This window comes from Arachis stenosperma, chromosome 10 (genome assembly GCF_014773155.1).
Source record: "Arachis stenosperma cultivar V10309 chromosome 10, arast.V10309.gnm1.PFL2, whole genome shotgun sequence".
Classification (NCBI taxonomy): domain Eukaryota; kingdom Viridiplantae; phylum Streptophyta; class Magnoliopsida; order Fabales; family Fabaceae; genus Arachis; species Arachis stenosperma.
In genome coordinates, this window is record NC_080386.1 from 86,787,674 (window position 1) to 86,810,731 (window position 23,058).

Genomic DNA, 23,058 nt, shown 5'->3' on the forward strand with positions numbered 1-23,058 from the left:
AAAAATATCTACACAAAAATTAAACAAATTGAAAAAAAAAACTTTTACTTATAATTATAACTACCTAAAATTAATATCATCAACTTAAACTTTGAGATGGATAATTTTATAATCATAACTACCTAAAATTAATATAATGTAAATTGTTTTTGGGATGTATTATTTTTTCACATAAACAATTCATGACCGGAAAAAGGTTATCCAAAATTAATATCCTGTAAATTGTTTTTGGGATGTATTATTTTTTCACATAATAAACAATTCATGACCGGAAAAAGGTTATCCAATTTTTTTTTCGTTCTCAGTATATATAAATTGGGACAACCAACTTGTATTGTTATTGATAATGGTGAAGCTCAGATGTTGCCTGCTGATTGGGAATCAACTAAATCTTGGAATGTAGGAGAATATAAAAATATATAACTATATTAAGTAGAGGATGCTGAATTAATTAGGTTTCTGTTTGGGTAGCCTAATCTCTTTGCTTTCGTAGATTATTCTTTTTTATTATTCTTTTTTTCTGGTGGTTGTTTTAGCAGAGAAGCAGGGAGGGACAACGGGGGAGAACATACCCAACAATTACATATTGTTATATATTTATATGGTTAATTTTCTATATATATACTATATTTAGTGGTCTTTTATAACGTAAAGCAAGTTTTGTTACTCTATACCATTTGAAAGATCTAAAGTCAAGAAAAAAAAATCACCAACTCGTAATAATTTAGTAATTGTTATTTTAATAAATTAACTTTTACGTTATTGACTCATAAATTAAAAGATGAATGAATAAAATCTAAAACAATTGGACATTATTATCGTGTTAACTTATTTATTGCTACAATTGACACTTAATTGTAAGAATTTGATAATAGATTTAAAGACAATATGGTGGAATAGTTTTATAGCTATGAAATATTGTGAAGAAAAAAAAAATAAGGTAGAAGATTAATTTTTTACCAATTATCTCATAATAAATATTAACAAGAAAGTTGTTGAAAAGTTTAAAAAAATTATATAATTAATAATATAATATAAAAAATTTTAGATAACATCGTATACTATTTTATGTAACACCTTATTACACAAGACCTTACTGCAGACGTAAATCAAAGGTGATGAGACATTAAAACCCCTAAAAACAAATACATATGTATAGATTGAAGAAATATAATATAGCTAAGAGCCAGTGAAGAGAAGTTATAACCAAAAATCGCATCACAATCAGATGTCGACGATATAAAGCTTCGGTATACAGAAATAAAAAATATATATATATGATTTAAAAAGAGATACATAATAATACTAGTCTCGACCTGCAAAGACAATGTCAGCTAGATAATATAATACAGTCCAAAAGATACAAAATATAGCATGTTTCTTCATAGTCAACCTCTAAGAGGGTCGCACAGTTACAATATACAAAAGTGGAGAATATCATCTAAATACATAATGAAAACCCAAAAGACATTCTTCGCATCCTGTATCTGTAAGATTAAAGATTTTCACAATGGATGAGAACATCATCCTTTCGAGTTCCAAATAGATATAATATAAAAAGACATGAAACCGCTAGCCAATCTTAAACTCCAATCATTCAAGGTTCAAGCCTAGGGTCATTTTCTAATACAAACAGGATAAACAGACTAAGTCTCAGTCCTTGTCAACTGTCTCTAATCTTAGTTCTTTCCAACACTAAACTATTGACTCTCTCAATATCACTATTATTCATTTCAGTATTAAACCTTTCCAGTTTTATGGTCTCTAACAATTATTATTAACAACATTCAGTCTCCACATTCTTAATAAATCTAGACAGTCTCAATATAAGTTATCAGTTATACTAGTACTCTCAATTTCTCAACCCAGAGCAAGTGGGGCAAACCACGACCTTTGAATCTACCCAGAGAGTTCCAATCTCGATCCAGAGCAAGTGGGGTGGACCACAACCCTTGCATCTACCCAGGGAGATCAAATATCAATTAATATTCATTCTCATCATTGATGCCTAGGCATCTTAGGCTAGCCTCACAAGCCTTTTTTATTTGTTTTCATATGGTTTCATGCACTTTCTTGAGCAATAAATAAGTATTTGGATGAGAATTTCATGCATATCTTGATTCAATCAAACATGGTTAATTATGTGCATTTTCATGAGATTTATGCAAGATTTACATGATACTATGAATGAGGAAAAATCTTGTGATTATAGCAAAGTTTTGATGCATTTGTTTGGTTGATGATAGGTGAAAATAAGCAGAGGAAGTGCAAGGAAGATGCAGAGCAAGCAATGTTGGTGGCCAAACTTGGCTCTCCAATGTTGCCTCAAACGTTAAGGAAAAGGACAATGCAACGTTATGTAATAGAGGTGCAAACGTTGGAGGGAACGTTGGTGAACCAACGTTACCCCCAACGTCTTCGACAAATTCACAAATTGGAAGTTGGAAGAATTGCCTTGTGTGTGTACGCACAGAGCAGTGTGTGTATGCACAAGAAGAAAATTTGTTTGTGTGCGCACGCACAAGGAAGTACCAACGTTATGCACCAATGCCAGTACTAATGTTATGCACCAACGCCAGTACCAACGCTAGCATTGGAAATTTTGGCTAGTGTGCGTACGCATAAGAGGAAAATTTGCTAGTGTGGGCATGCATAAGACAGTGTGCATATGCACATGAAGAAAAGCGTTGGTGGGAACGTTAGTGTGTTAACGCCAGCTCCAATGTTCCTTTCCAGGGGCACTCATGCAACGTTAGTGCACTAACTCTCAACGCTAACTTCAACAGCCACTCCAAGCTTGCTTCAACCAAGGCCAACAGCCCACATCCAAGTACTTGAAGACCCATTTTGAAGATGAGAATAAGAGTATAAATATGAAGACTTTTGAAGTTAGAAAGAAGGCTCTAGGAGGCAAGGAAGCAGGGGATCCTAATGGGGCAACCTTGAATTCATTTTCTATGTACTTTTCTTTTAGTTTATGTACTTTCTCTTCCTTTTTCTTTTCTTTCTGAATTGAGCAATGATGAACTAAACCCCATTTCATTGGTGTAGGGAGCTCTATTGTAATTCAATGGATCATTAGTAGTTCTTATTCTTCTTTTTCTTTCCTTTTTCTTTGATTTGCTTGAAAGCTTTCGATCTTCATCCAATTGAGTAACTGTCTTGGAAGGCAAGTTGCTCATACTTGGATTTCCTCCGAACCTTGGAAGAGGAATGAGGAAATCATGCTAGAAAGGCTTTCTCATGTTGGACTGGATTAGGGGTTGGATGGATATAGTGACATATAATCCTACCAATATTTTGATTTGGAAAAACATGTGGTATAATCAGTGATCGTACTTCATCTCTTCCCATGAGCAATTAGATCAAAGAATTAGGCAATTGTTCAAGCTTAGAGAGATTGAATTACCAAGGAATTGGGATTCAATCACCTAAGATTGCCAAGAAATCAATGAGTTGCATGGATTGAGGAAGAGATGAAAATGAACTTGATCCGGAGAATGCAATATCTCCTGAACCCAATGAACCTCCCATCTCTGATTTCCCCATTTTTTATATTCTGCTGTTTACATTTATGTTTAATCACCCCCATTCCCATTTAATTTCCTGCAATTTACTTTCCGCACTCTACATTTTTCCATTTACTTTCTGTTATTTACATTTCTTGCTATTTACGTTTCCTGCTATATATATTCCTACAAATCTCAATTCAAATCTGTTTAGTTCAACTATAACGTTCCTTCGATTAAAATTGCTCAACCAATCAATCCCTGTGGGATTCGACCTCACTCTACTGTGAGTTTTTACATTACGACAATTCGGTATATTTGCAGAAGAAAATTTGTAGTGATACAGATTTTCGTGCATCAAGTTTATGGCGCTGTTGCCGGGGATTAATTTTGCATTGACAATGATTAAATTGGAGGATAACTAGATTGAACAGTTTTCTTTTCTTTTGTTAATTAATTTTTGTTTCAGTTTGTTATTGCTATTCTCTGCAATTTAAGTTGTTTTTCCTTGTTTATTTACTTTCTAGCACACTAATCCACTAACTGTTTGATCAATTGCACTAACCACTCTAACCATAATTTTCAACAAGAGTGAATCCTTCACTTGTCTTTGCTTGTTTGTTTGCTGAGTGTATGACAGGTAGAAGAGGAGGAACTTCAACCTCTTTCGATAGTAAACCTGAAAGGACCTTCCTTAGACTAAGGAGGGAAAAAAGAGGTAAATGAATAATTGGTGAAAAAGGTTTGGAAGAAGATCTAGACATTGCTATGGAGGAAGAAGTTCACAACCATGTTGGAGATGGTGCTGGTAATCGTGCTAGGCAAGAGAGAAGAGTACTAGGCTCTTATATCAATCCCAATCCTAGGAATTGTGGAAGCAGCATCTTGAAACCTACCATACATGCCAACAATTTTGAGCTCAAACCACAGCTAATCACTCTTGTTCAGAACAACTGTTCATTCGGAGGAAATGCTCAAGAAAATCCAAACCAACATTTAACCACATTCCTAAGAATTTGTGACATAGTGAAGGCCAATGGTGTTCACCCTGACACCTATAAATTGCTTTTGTTTCCCTTTTCTCTCAGGGATAAAACATCAAAGTGGCTAGAGTCCTTTCCAAGGGAGAGCTTGACAACTTGGAAAGATGTAGTGAACAAGTTCTTGGCAAGATTTTATCCTCCCCAAAAAGTTAACAGGTTGAGGGCTGAGGTACAAACGTTTAGACAACAAGATGGTGAAACTCTCAATGAAGCATGGCAGAGATACAAGGAGTTGACAAGAAAGTGCCCTCCGGACATGTGATGGTGTTTTTGCGGAAAACGAATTTCCAACACACAAATCCAACCGGCAAGTGTACCGGGTCGCATCAAGTAATAATAACTCACAAGAGTGAGGTCGATCCCACAGGGATTGATGGATCAAGCAACTTTAGTGGGTGATTAGTTTAGTCAAGCTAACATTTAAGGGATATTGGATGAAACTGTAGCCAACAGAATGTAAATTTGCAGGAATTATAAAGTTGCAGAAAGTAAAATTGCAAGTAACTTAAATAACAAGAAAGTAAAATAACTGAAACTTAAATTGCAAGAAATGTAAATTGCATGAAAAGTAAAGGGGGTTGGGTGCTGGAAATTAAAATTCAACAGGAAAGTGTAAATAGCAATCAAACAGAGAAGTAAAAGGTGCAAAATCATGCAACAGATCTAAACAGAAAATGGAAATTGCTTGAAGAATTCTAAACAGAAAAGCAGTGCTTAAGTTGCAGCAAATTAAAAGTGATTGAAGATCTCAGGATTGGAGGAGACTAGATAACAAGTCTAGATCTCAAATCCTTCCTTGATCCAACAAGAACAATTGCAGAAGAAGTAAAGGAAAGCAAATTGCAGAAAACACAGAAGAAGAAATGAACCGAAAGTAAAATTCAATTATGCAGAAAATTAAAGAAGAGATCTCAAGGTGAGATTGAAACAGAAGTTCTTCAATTCTTCACCCAAGATCCAAAGCAAGAAAAGTAAAGAGTGTTCAAGAAGGAACCAGGAAGAAGAGAGATCAATTCTCCTTCCTAATTCTCTAAGAAATTCCAAAGTTCAAAATTACAATGCAAGTAGAAAGGAAAATTCCAAAATAAAGTCTCCAGCCCCCATATTACATAAAACTAGCTCCTATTTATACACTTTCTATTCTTGGATTTTGGAATTTTGATGGGCCTTTGATTTGGTGAAGAAATGAATTAAATTGGATTTTTAATCCAATTTTCAGCCCATGAGAAATTAGCTTCCAGGAGGCTGCCCTGCCCTTGTGGAGGGCAGGGCAGAAAATTGATGCTTGGTGCTAGCAATTGGTGCGTGTTGGTGCAGCCTTGTGCGAGCCTGGTGCGGCCATGGTGCGCCAAAATTTTGCTGATGCGCGTGGGACGCTGCCCTGCCCGCGCCAAGGGCAAGGCAGGAAAGCTTTTGTGCGCGCTTGGCGCTGGTGCTGCCTTGGACGAAACTTGGTGTGCCAGAATCGAGATTGGTGCGCGCATGGTGCTGCCACACACAAGATGCTGCCCTGCCCGCGCCAAGGGCAGGGCAGAGTTTCAAAAATGAGGTTCCGTGTGTCTCCCTCTTCGAGCCTTGGTGGAAGCATTTTGGTTTATTTTCGCTTGTTTTTGGCCCTTAAAGATGCCTTTCGTTCCTGCCTCAATTGGACGCCAAATATGGATTTCTATATATCGTTGGAAAGCTCTGAATGTCAGCTTTCCAACGCAACTGGAAGCACATCAATTGGACGTCTGTAGCTCAAGTTATAGCCCTTTGAAGTAGGCATGGTCATGCTGTGTGCGGCCAGATTTTAACTTAGCGAAAATTTTGCTTCCAACCATACTTTGCATCACAATTCTGCCCTGCCCTTGGCAAGGGCAGGATCGTGTGCGTGCTGGCTGCTTCCTTTCTTGATTTGGTCATGGGCCACGCTTTTAAAAGCGTGGCCTAAGGCTCCAAAGTGTACCCAACTTCAAAATGTACCCCAAAGCTCTTTTTTTCCTCTTTTCTTGTGCTTCTTTGCTTCTTTTTCTTCTTATTTCCTACAAGATTTATAAAATTAAAATATCAAGAAAATATATCATTTAAGTACAAAAAGCATTCAATATTTAAGCACAAATCATCAATTTCTTGTATGAAAAAGCATAGAAAATGGGTATATGATGACATGTCATCAACATGTTCAATGAATGGGTACAGTTGCACATTTTCTATGAAGGATTTTCACAAGAATCAAAGAAGGCCTTGGATCACTCTTCAGGAAAGTCTCTCAACAAGAAAAAGACAATTGAAGAGGCCACATATATCATAGAAACTGTAGCCAATAATGAATACTTCTATGCCTCTGATAGAAACCCAAGAAAGGGAGTGATGAAATTGAATCACATAAATACACTGCTAGCTCAAAACAAGTTGATCACCAAGCAATTGGCATACCTCACCAAGCAAATGGAGAGGAACTAAGTAGTCAACACTCAACCACCAGCTCAAGAAGGAGTGAATGCAGAGGAAGGAGGTGATTATGAGCAAGCCAATTATGTTGGAAACTTATCAAGATAACCCTGTGATTCACACTCCAAAACCTATAATCCTAGTTGGAAGAACCACCCAAACTTTGGGTGGGAAAACCAGCAAAACCAGAACCAAGATCAAAGACCTCACAACTCCAACCATTACAACAACTCCACCTACCAACAAACCAATCAAGGATCATACCAACCCCCATACAACCACTCTTACCAACCTCTATATCAAGCCCAAAATAGCCATTCTCAACCTCCAAATTCTAACCTACCACCACCATCTAAGGATAGAATATCCCGGATTGATGCTTTGCTTGGAGAACTTTACAAGGAGTTTCAAGACAATAAAGCATTCAAGGATGAAGTAAGGACTAATATGAAGAACCAAGGAGATGCCATCAAGAAGCTTGAATCCCAAGTAGGATTTCTTTCTCAACAAATTCCCAAATCCACTGATATTTTTCCAAGTGATACTGAGAAGAACTCAAGAGGAGAAACAAAGAAGGTGAAAGGGGAAGAATGCAAGGCTATCACTCTAAGAGGTGAAGAGATTTTGGAGGAAGAGATTTGTAGGCCATCAGAGCATACCCAAGGGGCTTCAAAGGAGAAGTTAGAAGAGATAAAACAAGAAATTGACCTTGCACAAGGGAAGAAGCCAATGGAGAAGGAAATCTTGAAAACTTATGTCCCAAAAGCATCATTCCCTCAGAGACTCAGGGGTGGTGAAAAAGAGATGACGTATTCTAGGTTCCTAGATATATTTACATCTCTTCATATCAACATTTCCTTCATTGAATCCCTCCAACAGATGTCCTCATATATCAAGTGCATGAAGAAGTTGCTAACCAAGAAGAGTACCTTAAAGAGTGGACAAACAGTAGTGATGACTAAGGAGAGCAGTGCCCTTATCCAGAAGGATTTGCCCAAAAAGAATAAGGATGCATGGAGTTTTCACATCCCTTGTGTTATAGGGGATACAATGATTGACAAAGGGTTTTGTGATCTGGGAGCAAGTATAAATCTAATGCCTCTATCTCTCATGAGGAAGCTGCAAATCAATGAGTTAAAACCTACAGATGTAACCCTCCAATTGGCTGACAAGACCCAAAAACAAGCATTAGGAGTGGTCGGAAATGTACTAGTAAAGGTAGGGAGGTACTTCCTCCCTACAGATTTTGTTGTTCTAGAGATGGAAGAAAGCTACATTCATCCAATCATTTTAGGGAGACCATTCTTGGCCACAGCCAGAGCACTTAAAGATGTTGAGCAATGAGAGTTGATATTGAGAATACATGATGAACAGCTCACATTTCATGTCTTCAAACCCTCATATGAGTCTGAATAAGAGAACAAAGATCTGAAGGATGGCCACAAGGAATGCATAAAGGTTGATTCTGGAGATACAAACCTGAAAGAAGTACCCAACGAATCACCCCCAGAGCATCCAAGGTCATGCCTGAAAAAGAAGAAAGAAGTAAAGGTGGTGTTACATACTGAAGAAATTAAGGAGGAGCTATGGCCACAACTCCCACATGAGACAAGCAATAAGATCCCTCCTAACAAAGAGATCACAAAGAATAAGGCACCACCAGAAGAAGGAAGGAAGAAAATGCCAAGAGGTTGGAGGAACAAAAGAATCCCTACAGAGGACTTTTCTCCAGGAGACAGAGTGATATCAATCCACCAGCCACTAATCCCACCTCATCTTCCTACCATTCCGTCTCAGCTGCCTCAAGTGTACACAATTAACAGAGTCCTATCTTTGGAGCATGTAGAGATTCTCAAAGAGGCAAGCGGAGACAGATTCACTATAAGAGGAGAGGACCTTAGACATTACAACCCTCCTTGACAAAGACCAACATGTCAAGCTAATGACATTAAAAGAGCGCTTGTTGGGAGGCAACCCAACCAGAGGTAATTTTCCTTTCTTAGTTGTTTCAATAAAAAAAAAGTTAAGTAGATGCCTCTGTGTTGCAAGGAGCTAAGTTTGGTGTTGCACACCAAAGTAATTCAAGGGTGAATGTATAATTCTAAGTTTGGTGTTCCACCACAGATTTTATTAAGAACACATTGCAACCATCAGCATGACTAGTCACTAACTCCAACCAATCAGAGAAACTACTTAACAATTGATTAATTTCTAGTTCATAGTTATTTTCTTAATAAAAGCACATGAGGTTTTCTGCATGTATTCAATTTGCTGCATCAGGCAAGGAACTAAGTTTGGTGTTCACACACCAACTTAAGTTCAGAAAATCAAAAGCATATATGCATGCTAACCATCTCTCAAGTGCTTGGGGAACAAGCAACTTTCAATATCTTTGCAGGAAGTTATTCAATCTCTTGGAAGGTAAGATGCATCACCATGTGGAAAGACAAGGGAAAGACAAGAAAGCCAACAATGATGATGACACAGAGGAAGCAAGAAGACACCAAGAGGTTGTAGCTTTACTTGCCCGTCTCTAGTTTAAATGTGTTAATTGAAAGTACAATTATGCCCCTTTTGATTAGTGTCATGTTAGTCATGAGTCATTTGTTGTTTGTTTGTTTTTATGTTGATATGGCTTGCTAGTTTAAGTATTTAGTCCATGCCATCTTGCTTAAGTTGTATGCTTTGTTTCCCATGCTTGAATAAAAGAAAAATTGTTGAGAAACAGAGAAAGAGTAAAGGTTTATTTTGATAGAAGATAGAATAAGGTTATGTGGTAGTATATGCTGGTTCATTAGTTGATTTATGAATAAGGCTAGAGATTGGCATGACTTTGAGATATGAACTTGAGTTACATTTTATGAGACTTGATAAATGAAAAAGGTCCATAATAAAAGAAAGAAAATGCAAAAGAAAGAAACAAAAAGAAATAAATAGGGTTGGGCACCAATGACTTGAGATTTTGGATATATGTCTATGATGCTCTTGTAAAAAGATAAGGTTGGACAACTAGGTTCTAAGGGGTGCTTCATCACCTGGAAACTTGGGTTAACTGACTCGGGATCGCCAACCGAAAGTCCACCATCAAGAGCTAGTTTGAAACAAAGCATTTAGTAACCCAAAGAGGTGCTGGGCACCAATGTTCAAAGAAGAAAACAAGCTAAATGCCCGTGATGTGTGTGTGCTAAGGAGAGGCTTGAGCAAGTAAGCCCTTATGGGTGTCTCAACACCTAGCATCTTGAACCAACTGGGGCGGAAATGCTGGATGAAAACTTACTTTAAAATGTTGCCTTAACAAATAGCATTTAGCCTCAGCAAGCAATAAATGTGAATCAAAAGAAAGAGAGTAAGAAAAACTAAGGACCAAACCATAACAAGTCTCATTTTTTGTGTAATTCAAGTAAGGATCCAAATGAGTGTCCATGCTGCAGCCACAGAAAAAAAATCACTAAGATACCATGCATGAAACCCCATTAACCAGGATTAAATGTCTTCCAATAAGGGCTATTATCTCTCTCTGTTTTTATTCATTATCCTTATGTTTTACTGCTTGCTTGGGGACAAGCAAGATTTAAGTTTGGTGTTGTGATGCCTAGGCATCTTAGGCTAGTTTCATAAGCCTTTTTTATTTGTTTTCATATGGTTTCATGCATTTTCTTGAGCAATAAGTAAGTATTTAGATGAGAATTTCATGCATATCTTGATTTAATAAAACATGGTTAATTATGTGCATTTTCATGAGATTTATGCAAGATTTACTTGATACTATGAATGAGGCAAAAATCTTGTGATTATAGCAAAGCTTTGATCTATTTGTTTGGTTGATGATAAGTGAAAAGAAGAAGAGGAAGTGCAAGGAAGAAGCAGAGCAAGCAACGTTGGTGGCCAAAGTTGGCTCACCAACGTTGCCTCAAACGTTGAGGAAGAGGACAATGCAACGTTGGTGACCAAAGTTGGCCCACCAACGTTGCTGGCAATGTTATGTAATAGAGGTGCAAACATTAGAGGGAACGTTGGTGAACCAACGTTACCCCTAACGGCTTCAACAAATTCACAAATTGGAAGCTGGAAGAATTGCCTTGTGTACGTACGCACAGAGTAGTGTGTGTATGCACAAGAAGAAAATTTGTTTGTGTGCTCACGCACAAGGCAATGTACATACGCACGAGTGGAACGTTGACGCACCAACGCCAGTACCAACGCTAGCATTGGAAATTTTGGCTAGTGTGCAGACGCACAGGGTATTGTGCGTATGCACAAGTGAAAAATTTGCCAGTGTGTGTACGCACAAGGCAGTGTGCGTATGCACACGAAGAAGAGCGTTGGTGGGAACATTAGTGTGTTAACGCTAGCTCTAACGTTCCTTTCTAGGGGCACTCATGCAACGTTAGTGCACTAAGTCTCAATGCTAACTTCAACAGCCACTCCAAGCTTGCTTCAACCAATGCCAAAAGCCCACAACCAAGTACTTGAATACCCATTTTGAAGATGAGAAGAAGAGTATAAATATGAAGACTTTTTAAGTTAGAAAGGAGGCTAGGAAGTAGGGGATCCTAACGGGGCAACCCTGAATTCATTTTCTGTGTACTTTTCTTTTAGTTTAAGTACTTTCTCTTCCTTTTCCTTTTCTTTTTGAATTGAGCAATGATGAACTAAACCCCATTTCATTGGGGTAGGGGAGCTCTATTGTAATTCAATGGATCATTAATAGTTCTTATTCTTCTTCTTCTTCTTTCCTTTCTCTTTGATTTGCTTGAAAGCTTTCGATCTTCATCCAACTGAGTAACTGTCTTGGAAGAGAAGTTGGTCATACTTGGATTTCCTATGAACCTTGGAAGAGGAATGAGGAAATCATGCTAGAAATGCTTTCTCATGTTGGACCAGATTGAGGATTAGATGGATATAGTGACATATAATCCTACCAATACTTTGATTTAGAAAAACATGTCGTATAATCAGTGATTGTACTTCATCTCTTCCCACGAGTAATTAGATCAAGGAATTGGGTAGTTGTTCAAGCTTAGAGAGATTGAATTACCAAAGAATTAGGGTTCAATCACCTAAGATTTCCAAGAGATCAATGAGTTACATAGATTGAGGAAGAGATGAGAATGAACTTGATCTGGAGAATGCAATATCTTCTGAACCCAATGAACCTCCCATCTCTGATCTCCCCATTCTTTATATTCTGCTTTTTACATTTATGTTTAATCACCCCCATTCCCATTTAATTTCCTGCAATTTACTTCTGCACTCTACATTTTGCCATGTACTTTTCGTTATTTACATTTCTTGCTATTTACGTTTCCCGCTATTTAAATTCCTGCAAATCTTAATGCAAATCTGTTTATTTCAACTAGAACATTCCTCTGATTAAAATTGCTAAACCAATCAATCCCTGTGGGATTCGACCTCACTCTACTGTGAATTTTTACTTGACGACAATTCGATATACTTGCCAAAGGAAATTTTTAGTGATATAGATTTTCATGCATCAATCATCCAATCATTCAATTATTATCATCTCATCAAGAACAACCCTCAGTGTCACCATCTCCAGCATAATGGACCTCTCAGTTGTTCAAATAAATACAAAGCAATACAAGAAATATACAAGTAGAGAGAACAGATAAAGCAATTAGATCATGTAGCATTTAGATAAAATTAACCAAGAAGGCAAGCCAAATACAAGATACACACCCAATCAATACACACAAATACAAATTATGCATGTCTGTCCTACTAGCCATGAGCTCATGTATCGGTTATGTTGCCAAATCTGACTCGGGTAAGCGGGATTCACCAGCCGTCCTTACCTATAGGTTCCAGAAGCAAGCAGAATTCACCAACAATCCTCGCCCAGAACATGCAAACGGAATTAACCACCATCCTTGCCTATCACATGCAACCACCAGTAAGTGGGATTAACCAACCGTACTTACCGGGTATCTCGAACAAGTAAGATTAACCACCATCCTTGTCCAAAACAAACATCAGTCAATGGAAAAGCGGGATTAACCACTGTCCTTCCCATTGCAATAAATATCGAGTGAGCAGAATTAACCACCGTCCTTATCCAAAAAATTACGAACAAGCGAGATTAAACACCGTCCTTGCTCTGGTATAACTCAGCTCAGTGTGCAAGCGGGATTCACCACCGTCCTTGTCACGAGTAAACATCAGTTCATAAGAAAGTATTTAATCAACCTTTAAATTTATTAAGTTCATTAACCACATTCTCATTTAGTTTACCAATTCCTTCATCTCGTAAGCGGGATAACACTACTGTCCTCATAGCAGGCGGGATTAAAACCTCCGTCCCCACAACTACACCGCAACCACAGAACAAGCATGATTAACCACCGTCCTTGCTCGGTGCACGTGCCAACACAATAACCGATCAGTACTTAAGCGATATATCACCCTGACCTTACCACAAACTACCCTTCAGGCCCTAATTGATCATTTTCAGTGTGCTTAAGTAATTTCATAAGTTATTAGATTTCTAAATCCCTATTTCTTTATCACTTCATTAATTTATTTCTTTCGTGAGCGAGACAACATCACCATCTTCACCGTGAGTGGGACAATGCCACAATCGCTATGAGTTTTAGAGCCTCCTCCGTGGTCTTCTTCATGTTAAATGAACTACCAGCTGAATTATCCAAAGAATTTCTTGATACAGATGATGCCATCATAGAAAATCTTCAATCAACCCAGTCAGCAAACATATCCAAGGGACATTTTCTCAATAATTTCTTATATCTCTCTCATGCCTCATATAGTGACTCTCCCTCCTGCTGTCCAAAGGTTTGTATATTCCTCGTCAACCTGGTTAACATTTGAGGTGGGATGAATTTGATTAGAAATCAGCTCACCAAGTCATCCTAAGTGGTGATGCTTTCCTTGGGTTGGGTCTCAAGCCATTGACTAGACTGATCCCTCACTGGAAAAGGAAACAGTAGCAATCTATATACCTCAGTAGGAACTCCATTGGTCTTTACAGTGTCACAAACTTGAAGGAAGCTAGAAATATATTGATTGGGGTCCTCTTGTAGACTTCCTCCAAATGGGCAATATTGTTGAACCAAAGACATTTATTGTGGCTTTAATTCAAAGTTATTAGCATTCACAGTAAGGGTGAGGATGCTACTGCCACAATTTTCAGGATTTGGAGTGGTATAGGAGCCTAATGTTCTCCTGGCAAGTTAAGCATTGTTACCACTAATATTGATGTTGTGATTATAATTATGATCATCAACCATATTATGTTCAGATTCTTCTTCACTTTCCTCAACAATTCTCTTGTTCTTGACTTGTTTTCTTAACCTCTAAAGAGTCAATTCAATCTCTGAATCATATAAGAGGGACTTTCCTTCTTGATTACCCTGCATGCACATAAAAATACCAAGAAAAAGGGTGATGAGAGCCTTTCAGTCAAAGTAAAGATAATTCTAAGTGAGGTAATATCACAAACAGGTAAAAAGCAGGAAATAAGGTGAATACGTATAGTAAGCAATTAAATGGTAAAAGCAATAAAAACAAAATAACTAATAATAAAAACAAACATCTAATCTAGGTAGTCAATTAACATAGTAGTTGTTAATCGCGATTAATCCCCTGCAACGGCGCCAAAAATTTGATAGTGGACAATCCACAAAACATTGACAAGTGCACCTGATCGTATCAAGTAATACCACGGTTAGTGGGTTATCGTTCCCATGAGGATTAATGAATCAAGCAACAATAATCAATTGACTATTCTAGTTAGACAAATCATAATTGAATGGTGATTTAATCAAAGAATATAAACTAGCAATTGAATACTGGATAGTGAAATAAATGGACTAGAATTAAATGACTGGAAATAGTAAAATGACAACAAATCTCATAAATGAATTAAGAACATAAGTAGTAAATAGATTTCAATTGCAAAATTTAAGTAAAGTTGTAAATGAAAACAGTAACCAATCAATTAAGAAGATAAGATGAGAAAGAACATTGAGGTTTAGAGATGTTAATTCCTTCGGAATGATAAATCTCAACTCTATCTCAATCATGCAATTATATATCTCTAGCAAATCATAAGTGATTGAATTCCAATTCTTTAGTAACTCAACCTCTCTTGACTTAATCAATTGCCTATTTCTTGATCAATTACTCATGAGAAGAGATAAAGCACATTCCCTGATTTCTAAACCACACAATTCTTAAGATCTGAATTTAGTTGATTCACTGTCACATATCAAATCTAAATTCAAAACCATAAGTACTGAGAGAGAGAGAGGATCTTCAAGCTCAATTTCTATGATTCAATTTTCCAATTGATCGTGAAATTCAACTCAGATTCAAACCATTTTCCAATTGATTTGAATCATTGAAAGGAAGAACAAAAATTCTCTCTTAGAAACAATAATGCACAGATAAAAGATAGAGAATCAATAAATTCATTCCATTAGAAATTAACAAAGCTCTTCCCTCAATGAATAAGAGTTAGTGTCTCATGTTTCAGATGAATTACAAGTATGGAAAATTATGTAAAGTGAAGTAAAAAATGGCAAAAGTCCCTCTTAGTTCTCTCTTCCCAACTTTTATAGTTCCTTTCCCAAATTGCCTCCAAATTCAAATGCAAATTCCTCTGAAATTCAGGTCTAATTCAACTTAGATTCAAGTCCAATTCAACTAATGGGCTTTAGTAGTGTTAATTCCTTCCATAGCATTACCAAATTGGTTGATTATTCAAGCTTTCCAATGTTAGAATGATTCTATTTTGTTTGCCGTTGAGAGCCCATACCTAGTCGTTGCACAGCATGCCCAATGTAACTCTAATTTTAGTCCAATTTGCTTTTGACTTGGTTCATCATGGTATGCCTAGTAATAGCTGTTGGACGGCAAGCATAATTGAGTCCAATTTTGGTCCATTTTGCTTCTGACATGTGTGGTCATTGGATGTGAGCTTAAGGGCATGGGATAGCTTGCTTTTTTTTTACCACTTTGGCCCGAATTCAGCCTCTATGAAGACCAGCCATGCCACGTTGAATGAGTGTCATGGGATGGCAAGTTCTTTTCATCCTAAGTTGGCCCAACTTTGCTCTCTGTTTAAATCCACCATGAGATGCCAAAAAAATGCTGTTGGACACGAAATGGGAATCGTGGATCCCCTTTATAGCGCTGGTTGTGTGCACGCATGTGGAAAGCGTACACATAACACCCCTTTTTCGTTGGAAACCATGCCTCAAATGTGAGTACACTTGTTGGATGCGTACGTGTGACCTCCTTTTTTTTTTTGCCACAGTTGTGCATATGAATGTAGGATGGATACGCATGATCTCCCTTTTACCATTGGATGCCACTTATTTGGTGTTGGAAGGAAAGTGAGTCCAGGGCTTCAATTTGATGAATTTGAGCTTCAAAGTGCGTCCTTCAAACTGTGTCCTTAGCTTCAAAGTGTGTCTTTAGTTTGTGACTTGTGTTTTAAGCTTCTTTTTGCTTATCTTGATCCTTATTTTGTTTGGTTTATCTCCAAAATCTCCTAAAACCATATTATTCAAAGCATTTCAAGGTACTTCTTACTAATATATGAATCTATTGCTCATAAAACAAAATCTATTAACTATTTAAATGAAATTCTAAAGAAAAAAAAAATAAAGATGCAAATGCATCACAACACCAAACTTGAGATGTTGCTTGTCCTCAGGCAAAAGAATTAAGAGAAAAGAGAAATAGGAAAGAATTGAATTGGTTGAGCAAGAGTTGAGTCATTCTTTGAAGGTTTATGTCCATCCTAGTTAATGGGGTTAATTAGGCTTGTGGTTATGATTGAACTTTTCTTTCTATATGAGATTTGAAATCTTAGGATCTTGTGAATGAAGAATTCCTCTAAACTTGTGTAACGCGTTAACTATAAAAATGTCATGCTTCTGGCTGCGCCACTCTGATAGCTCAGGTATTACGATAACTCAAAATACTTAATACTAAAATATGAGCCTGTTTAAAACTTTAAACCATATTTTTCAAAGACCATTTTTCACTATAGTGTTAGAGAATTGCTATAATAAGATACGTAAAAATTAAACTATTTTTAAAGTACAGTGATAATAGCTGTCTTATGTATCTTTTCAAAACAAAGGATTTATATTCAAAAATCCGAAACCTTTTTTAAAAGAGAAATCTGTTAATTATTCAAAAATCCAAAACATTTTTAAAAGTTTTTTCCTAGACAGAATGAATGATCAAGCTGTTCCAGGCATAGGTTCATTAAGTCTATGCTGAACCATATTAGTTTTTCATACTTTACTAAACCAGAAACATAAACCAAACACGGCCTTGGGCCCAAACAAATAAGTCAATCTCCAATTCATCACAATCCACTTAACTTCAGTCACAAACACACGTAAGAAGGTTCAAACACAATCAAGCAGTTACATCAAGTAGAGCAATTAGAAGTTAAACATATTTATTCACATAGGCAAACTGATTATAATATGTACACCCAAAGAATGTTACATAGATGCACATGATGATTGCCTACCCTATGGATGATGAGTCTCATATGTCGGTTATAAAGCCAAACCTGACATGTCCGGTAGCTAACCCTGGACAGAACACCAAACACGGAGCATGTAGGACAATGCCGCAACCCTTGCATCTTACCCGCTATCTCAGAGCAGGGGATAGCTCACCCTACATCTTACGCAGGTGGTGTTACAGTTGTCAACCCAAAGCTAACAGTTTCACAACTCAACCTTTGCATCTTACCCGGAGTCTCGAACTCTTATCCAGAGCAAGTGGATACACCATTGCATCTTACAAGGTTTTTTCACCTCTAACCTGGAGCAAGTAGATGACACCGCTGTATTTTACCCGAGGCTTAACACAACCAATTTCAATCTCACTAACATTATAATTCATTTATAATCCTTAAATTTCATAATCAAATTCAGTTTTCATCATTCTGCCATATATCACTTTTCTTTAAAATCACTTTACTTTGAAACCAAAATCAAACTCATCTCTGTATTTATTCAAAATTCTCATTTGTCAAATCATTTCAAGCTCATAAGCCATTTTTCCTCAAAAATAAATTTTCTCTTTAAAAGGGAGCCACTTTCTGCAACAACTTTCCAAAACTTTCAAACCATGCCAAATTCAAAATTTTTTCTGAAAGATTCAAAGTCATTCATCATAAAACAAGATTTAGTAATAAAATTCCTCAATAGAGTCTCAAGACTTTATGGGAGAATAACCCAACTCATTCCCTCAATTTCATTGAAAAACTCTAAAAACATAGCTTGTTGATTTGAATAAATAAAAGTAGAATTTAACCCATACCAAGTCATGAAATCAATTACTCAAAACCAATTTTCAAAACCATTTTTACTTAACTAAAAAACAGTTGCAATTTCGTTCTTAAATTTGAAGTGTTTCCAATGGCTCAGAAATTTTCTTAGTTTTGCTAGATTAGAATTTAAAGAATACTTTAAAATCTTTTTCCTCCAAATGCCGCGGAATGAAATTAATCAATGAAAGATCTATTTCTTTTAAACCCACTAAACTCCTCCAAAGGTACTCCTTTGATCAAACTTTAAAGCATAGGTCTTTTCATATTTAAATCAACCTTAAAACATATACTTTTCTTAAATAGATTAAACTCAAGACATACTTAGTTCTTAATAAATCAAGAATCAAATAATAGAACTCTTCAAATCCAATCTTTTTCTAAATAACATTTTAAACAGAGTCTTAAATCTCATAATAAAATTTCGGCAGCATCTCCCCTAAAACTAGGACTTTGCCACCCTTTTCGAATCCTGATGAGCGGATAATTTGTACGCTTTTTGGCATTGTTTTTAGTATGTTTTTAGTATCTTTTAGTTAGTTTTTAGTATATTTTTATTAGTTTTTAGTTAAAATTCACTTTTCTGGACTTTACTATGAGTTTGTGTGTTTTTCTGTGATTTCAGGTATTTTCTGGCTGAAATTGAGGGACCTGAGCAAAAATCTGATTCAGAGACTGAAAAGGACTGCAGATGCTGTTGGATTCTGACTTCCCTGCACTCGAAGTGAATTTTCTGGAGCTACAGAAGCCCAATTGGCGCGCTCTCAACGGCGTTGGAAAGTAGACATCCTGGGCTTTCCAGCAATATATGATAGTCCATACTTTGCCCAAGATTTGATGGCCCAAACCGGCGTTCAAAGTCACCTTCAGAATTCCCAGCGTTAAACGCCAGAACTGGCACCTAAATGGGAGTTAAACGCCCAAACTGGCATAAAAGCTGGCGTTTAACTCCAAGGAGAGTCTCTACACGAAAATGCTTCATTGCTCAGCCCAAGCACACACCAAGTGGGCCCGGAAGTGGATTTTTATGTCATTTACTCATCTTTGTACACCTTAGGTTACTAGTTTTCTATAAGTAGGACCTTTTACTATTGTATTAGATATCTGGAGATCTTTGAATCTTTTGATCACTGGGAGGCTGGCCTCACGGCCATGCCTAGACCTTGTTCTTATGTATTTTCAACGGTGGAGTTTCTACACAGCATAGATTAAGGTGTGGAGCTCTGCTGTACCTCGAGTATTAATGCAATTACTATTGTTCTTCTATTCAATTCCGCTTGTTCTTGTTCCAAGATATCACCTGTTCTTCAACTTGATGAATGTGATGATCCGTGACACTCATCATCATTCTCACTTATGAACAAAGTGACTGACAACCACTCTTGTTCTACAAGCATATGAGGCTTAGTGAATATCTCTTGGATTCCTGATACATGATGCATGGTTGATCGCCTGACAACCGAGTGCTTGCCTGACAAACGAGCCAGCCATTCCGTGAGATCAGAGTCTTCGTGGTATAGGCGAGAACTGATGGCGGCATTCAAGAGAATCCGGAAGGTCTAACCTTGTCTGTGGTATTCTGAGTAGGATTCAATGATTGAATGACTGTGACGTGCTTCAAACTCCTAGCAGGCGGGGCGTTAGTGACAGACGCAAAAGAATCAATGGATTCTATTCCGGCCTGACCGAGAACCGACAGATGATTATCCATGCTGTGATAGAGCATAGGCAACGTTTTCACTGAGAGGATGGGAGGTAGCCACTGACAACGGTGAAACCCTACATGAGCTTGCCATGGAAAGGAGTAAGAAGGATTGGATGAAGACAGTAGGAAAGCAGAGAGACGGAAGGGAAGGCATCTTCATACGCTTATCTGAAGCTCTCACCAATGATATACATAAGTATCTCTATCTTTATCTTTATGCTTTATTCGTTTATCACTATACCCATTTGAGTCTGCCTGACTGAGATTTACAAGGTGACCATAGCTTGCTTCATACCAACAATCTCCGTGGGATCGACCCTTACTCACGTAAGGTATTACTTGGACGACCCAGTGCACTTGCTGGTTAGTTGTGCGAAGTTGTGTTTATGCCATGGTATTGAGCACCAAGTCTTTGGAGCCATTACCGGGGATTGTTTTGTGTAAAAGTAGTGATCACAATTTCGTGCACCAAGTTTTTGGCGCCGTTGCCGGGGATTGTTCTTGAGTATGGACAACTGACGGTTCATCTTGTTGCTTAGATTAGGTATTTTTCTTCAGAGTTCTTAAGAATGAATTCTAGTGTTTCATGGTGATCTGCTGAAATCTGGCTGGCTGTGAAGCCATGTCTAATCTTATTGGACCGAGGTTTCAACTGATCATCACAATAGCTTGTTGATCTCTATCAATCTTGCTATTGGAGCAGTGATCTGCTAAGGCTTGGCTGGCCATTGGCCATGTCTAGTGTTTTGGACCGAAGCTTTCTTTGAAAGCTTGGCTGGCTGTGAAGCCATGTCTAATTCCTGGACCGGAGTCTTAGACTAGCATTGCAATGATTCCTGGAAATTAAAATTGAGAATTCTGAAACCTTTATTTTCTATTTCCATATAATTTTCGAAAAAAGCACAAAAAAATTTATAAAAATCATAAAAACCAAAAATACTTTATGTTTCTTGCTTGAGTCTAGTGTCTAATCTTAAGTTTGGTGTCTTGCATGCCTTGTTTATTTGATCTTGGTTCTATTTTCAAGTCAATAGTACAGGGGACTGAAGATTCAGAACATGCAGCAGAGGAATTACACAGAAAAAGCTGGGCGTTCAAAACGCCCAGTGAAGAAGGACAGACTGGCGTTTAAACGCCAGCCAGGGTACCTGGTTGGGCGTTTAACGCTCAAAAAGGTAGCATTTTGGGCGTTAAACGCCAGAATGGATACCATTCTGGGCGTTTAACGCCAGGATGGCACAAGGGGGAAGATTTTGTTTTCAAAATCAATTTTTTTCAAGTTTTCAAAGTTTTTCAAAATCAAATCTTTTTCAAATCATATCTTTTCAATCAAATGTTTTCAAAATCAATTTCTTTCCTTTTTCAAAGAGACTTGCTAACAATTAATGATTTGATTCAAAATTTCAAGTATGTTGCCTTTTCTGCTGAGGAAGGTTTAAGTTTTGAATCATATCTTTTTTTTGTCAAGCAAGTCATTAATTTTAAAATCAAATCTTTTTTTTTTAAAAAATGTTTTTCAAATCATATCTTCTCAATCACATCTTTTTAAAACCAATCATATCTTTTTAATCACATCTTTTTCAAAATAGTTTTCAATCAAATCTTTTTAACTTCTAATTTCAAAATCTTTTTCAAAAATCATTTGATTTCTTTCCCACTCTTATTTTCGAAAATCAAGTAGTGTTTTTCAAAAATGTTTTCAAAATTTTTTTACTTAATTTTCGAATATTACTTCCCTTCTTTTCACATCCTTCCATTTATGGACTAACACTATTCCTTAATGCAAAATTCGAACCCCATCTTCTTTGATAAGTTCGAATTTTCTACTTCTGTCTTCTACTTTTCTTTTCCTCTGACACCTCAAGGAATCTCTATACTGTGACATAGAGGATTCCACATTTTCTTGTTCTCTTCTCTTTCATATGAGCAGGAACAAAGACAAAGGCATTCTTGTTGAAGCTGACCCTGAACCTGAAAGGACCTTGAAGCGAAAGCTAAGAGAAGCTAAGGCACAACTCTCTGTTGAGGACCTGACCGAATTCATCAAAGAAGAAGAACCTATGGCAGCCGAAAACAACAATAATGCCAACAATGCAAGGAAGGTGCTGGGTGACTTTACTGCACCTACTCCCGACTTCTATGGGAGAAGCATCTCTATCCCTGCCATTGGAGCAAACAACTTTGAGCTTAAGCCTCAATTAGTTTCTCTAATGCAACAGAATTGCAAGTTCCATGGACTTCCATTGGAAGATCCTCATCAGTTTTTAGCTGAGTTCTTGCAAATCTGTGACACAGTCAAGACTAATGGGGTTGACCCTGAGGTCTACAGACTGATGCTATTCCCGTTTGCTGTAAGAGACAGAGCTAGAATATGGTTGGACTCACAACCTAAAGAAAGCCTGGACTCTTGGGAAAAGCTAGTCAATGCCTTCTTGGCAAAGTTCTTTCCACCTCAAAAATTGAGCAAGCTTAGAGTGGAAGTCCAAACCTTCAGACAGAAGGATGGTGAATCCCTCTATGAAGCTTGGGAAAGATACAAACAATTAATCAGAAAGTGTCCCTCAGACATGCTTTCTGAATGGAGCATCATAGGTATTTTCTATGATGGTCTCTCTGAACTATCCAAGATGTCTTTGGATAGCTCTGCTGGAGGATCTCTTCATCTGAAGAAGACGCCTACAGAGGCTCAAGAGCTCATTAAAATAGTTGCAAATAACCAATTCATGTACACTTCTGAAAGAAATCCTGTGAACAATGGGACAAGTCAGAAGAAAGGAGTTCTTGAGATCGATACTCTGAATGCCATTTTGGCTCAGAACAAGATATTGACTCAACAAGTCAATTTGATTTCTCAAAGTCTGTCTGGAATGCAAAATGCACCAAGCAGTACTAAGGATGCTTCATCTGAAGAAGAAGCTTATGATCCTGAGAACCCTTCAATGGAAGAGGTGAATTACCTAGGAGAACCCTATGGAAACACCTATAATTCTTCATGGAGAAATCACCCAAATTTCTCATGGAAGAATCAAG

At 37.2% G+C, this 23,058-nt stretch overlaps 1 protein-coding gene and 1 non-coding gene across 2 annotated transcripts; one reads left to right on the forward strand and one right to left on the reverse strand.

The window, feature by feature from the left end:
- Positions 1-7,432: 7,432 nt before the first annotated feature.
- On the forward strand, positions 7,433-8,329 carry LOC130957302 (uncharacterized). The gene has a single exon (XM_057884169.1). It carries the CDS (start codon positions 7,433-7,435, stop codon positions 8,327-8,329), a length of 897 nt encoding a protein of 298 aa, XP_057740152.1.
- A 14,164-nt stretch (positions 8,330-22,493) lies between these two features.
- On the reverse strand, positions 22,494-22,601 carry LOC130958599 (small nucleolar RNA R71). The gene has a single exon (XR_009077712.1). It is a non-coding gene; the product is annotated as a small nucleolar RNA R71 (small nucleolar RNA).
- Between the last annotated feature and the right edge of the window lie 457 nt (positions 22,602-23,058).

Coding starts and splice junctions, on each gene's coding strand:
- LOC130957302 (XM_057884169.1), top strand. CDS start 7,433: ATGAAGAACCAAGGAGATGCCATCAAGAAGCTTGAATCCCAAGTAGGA.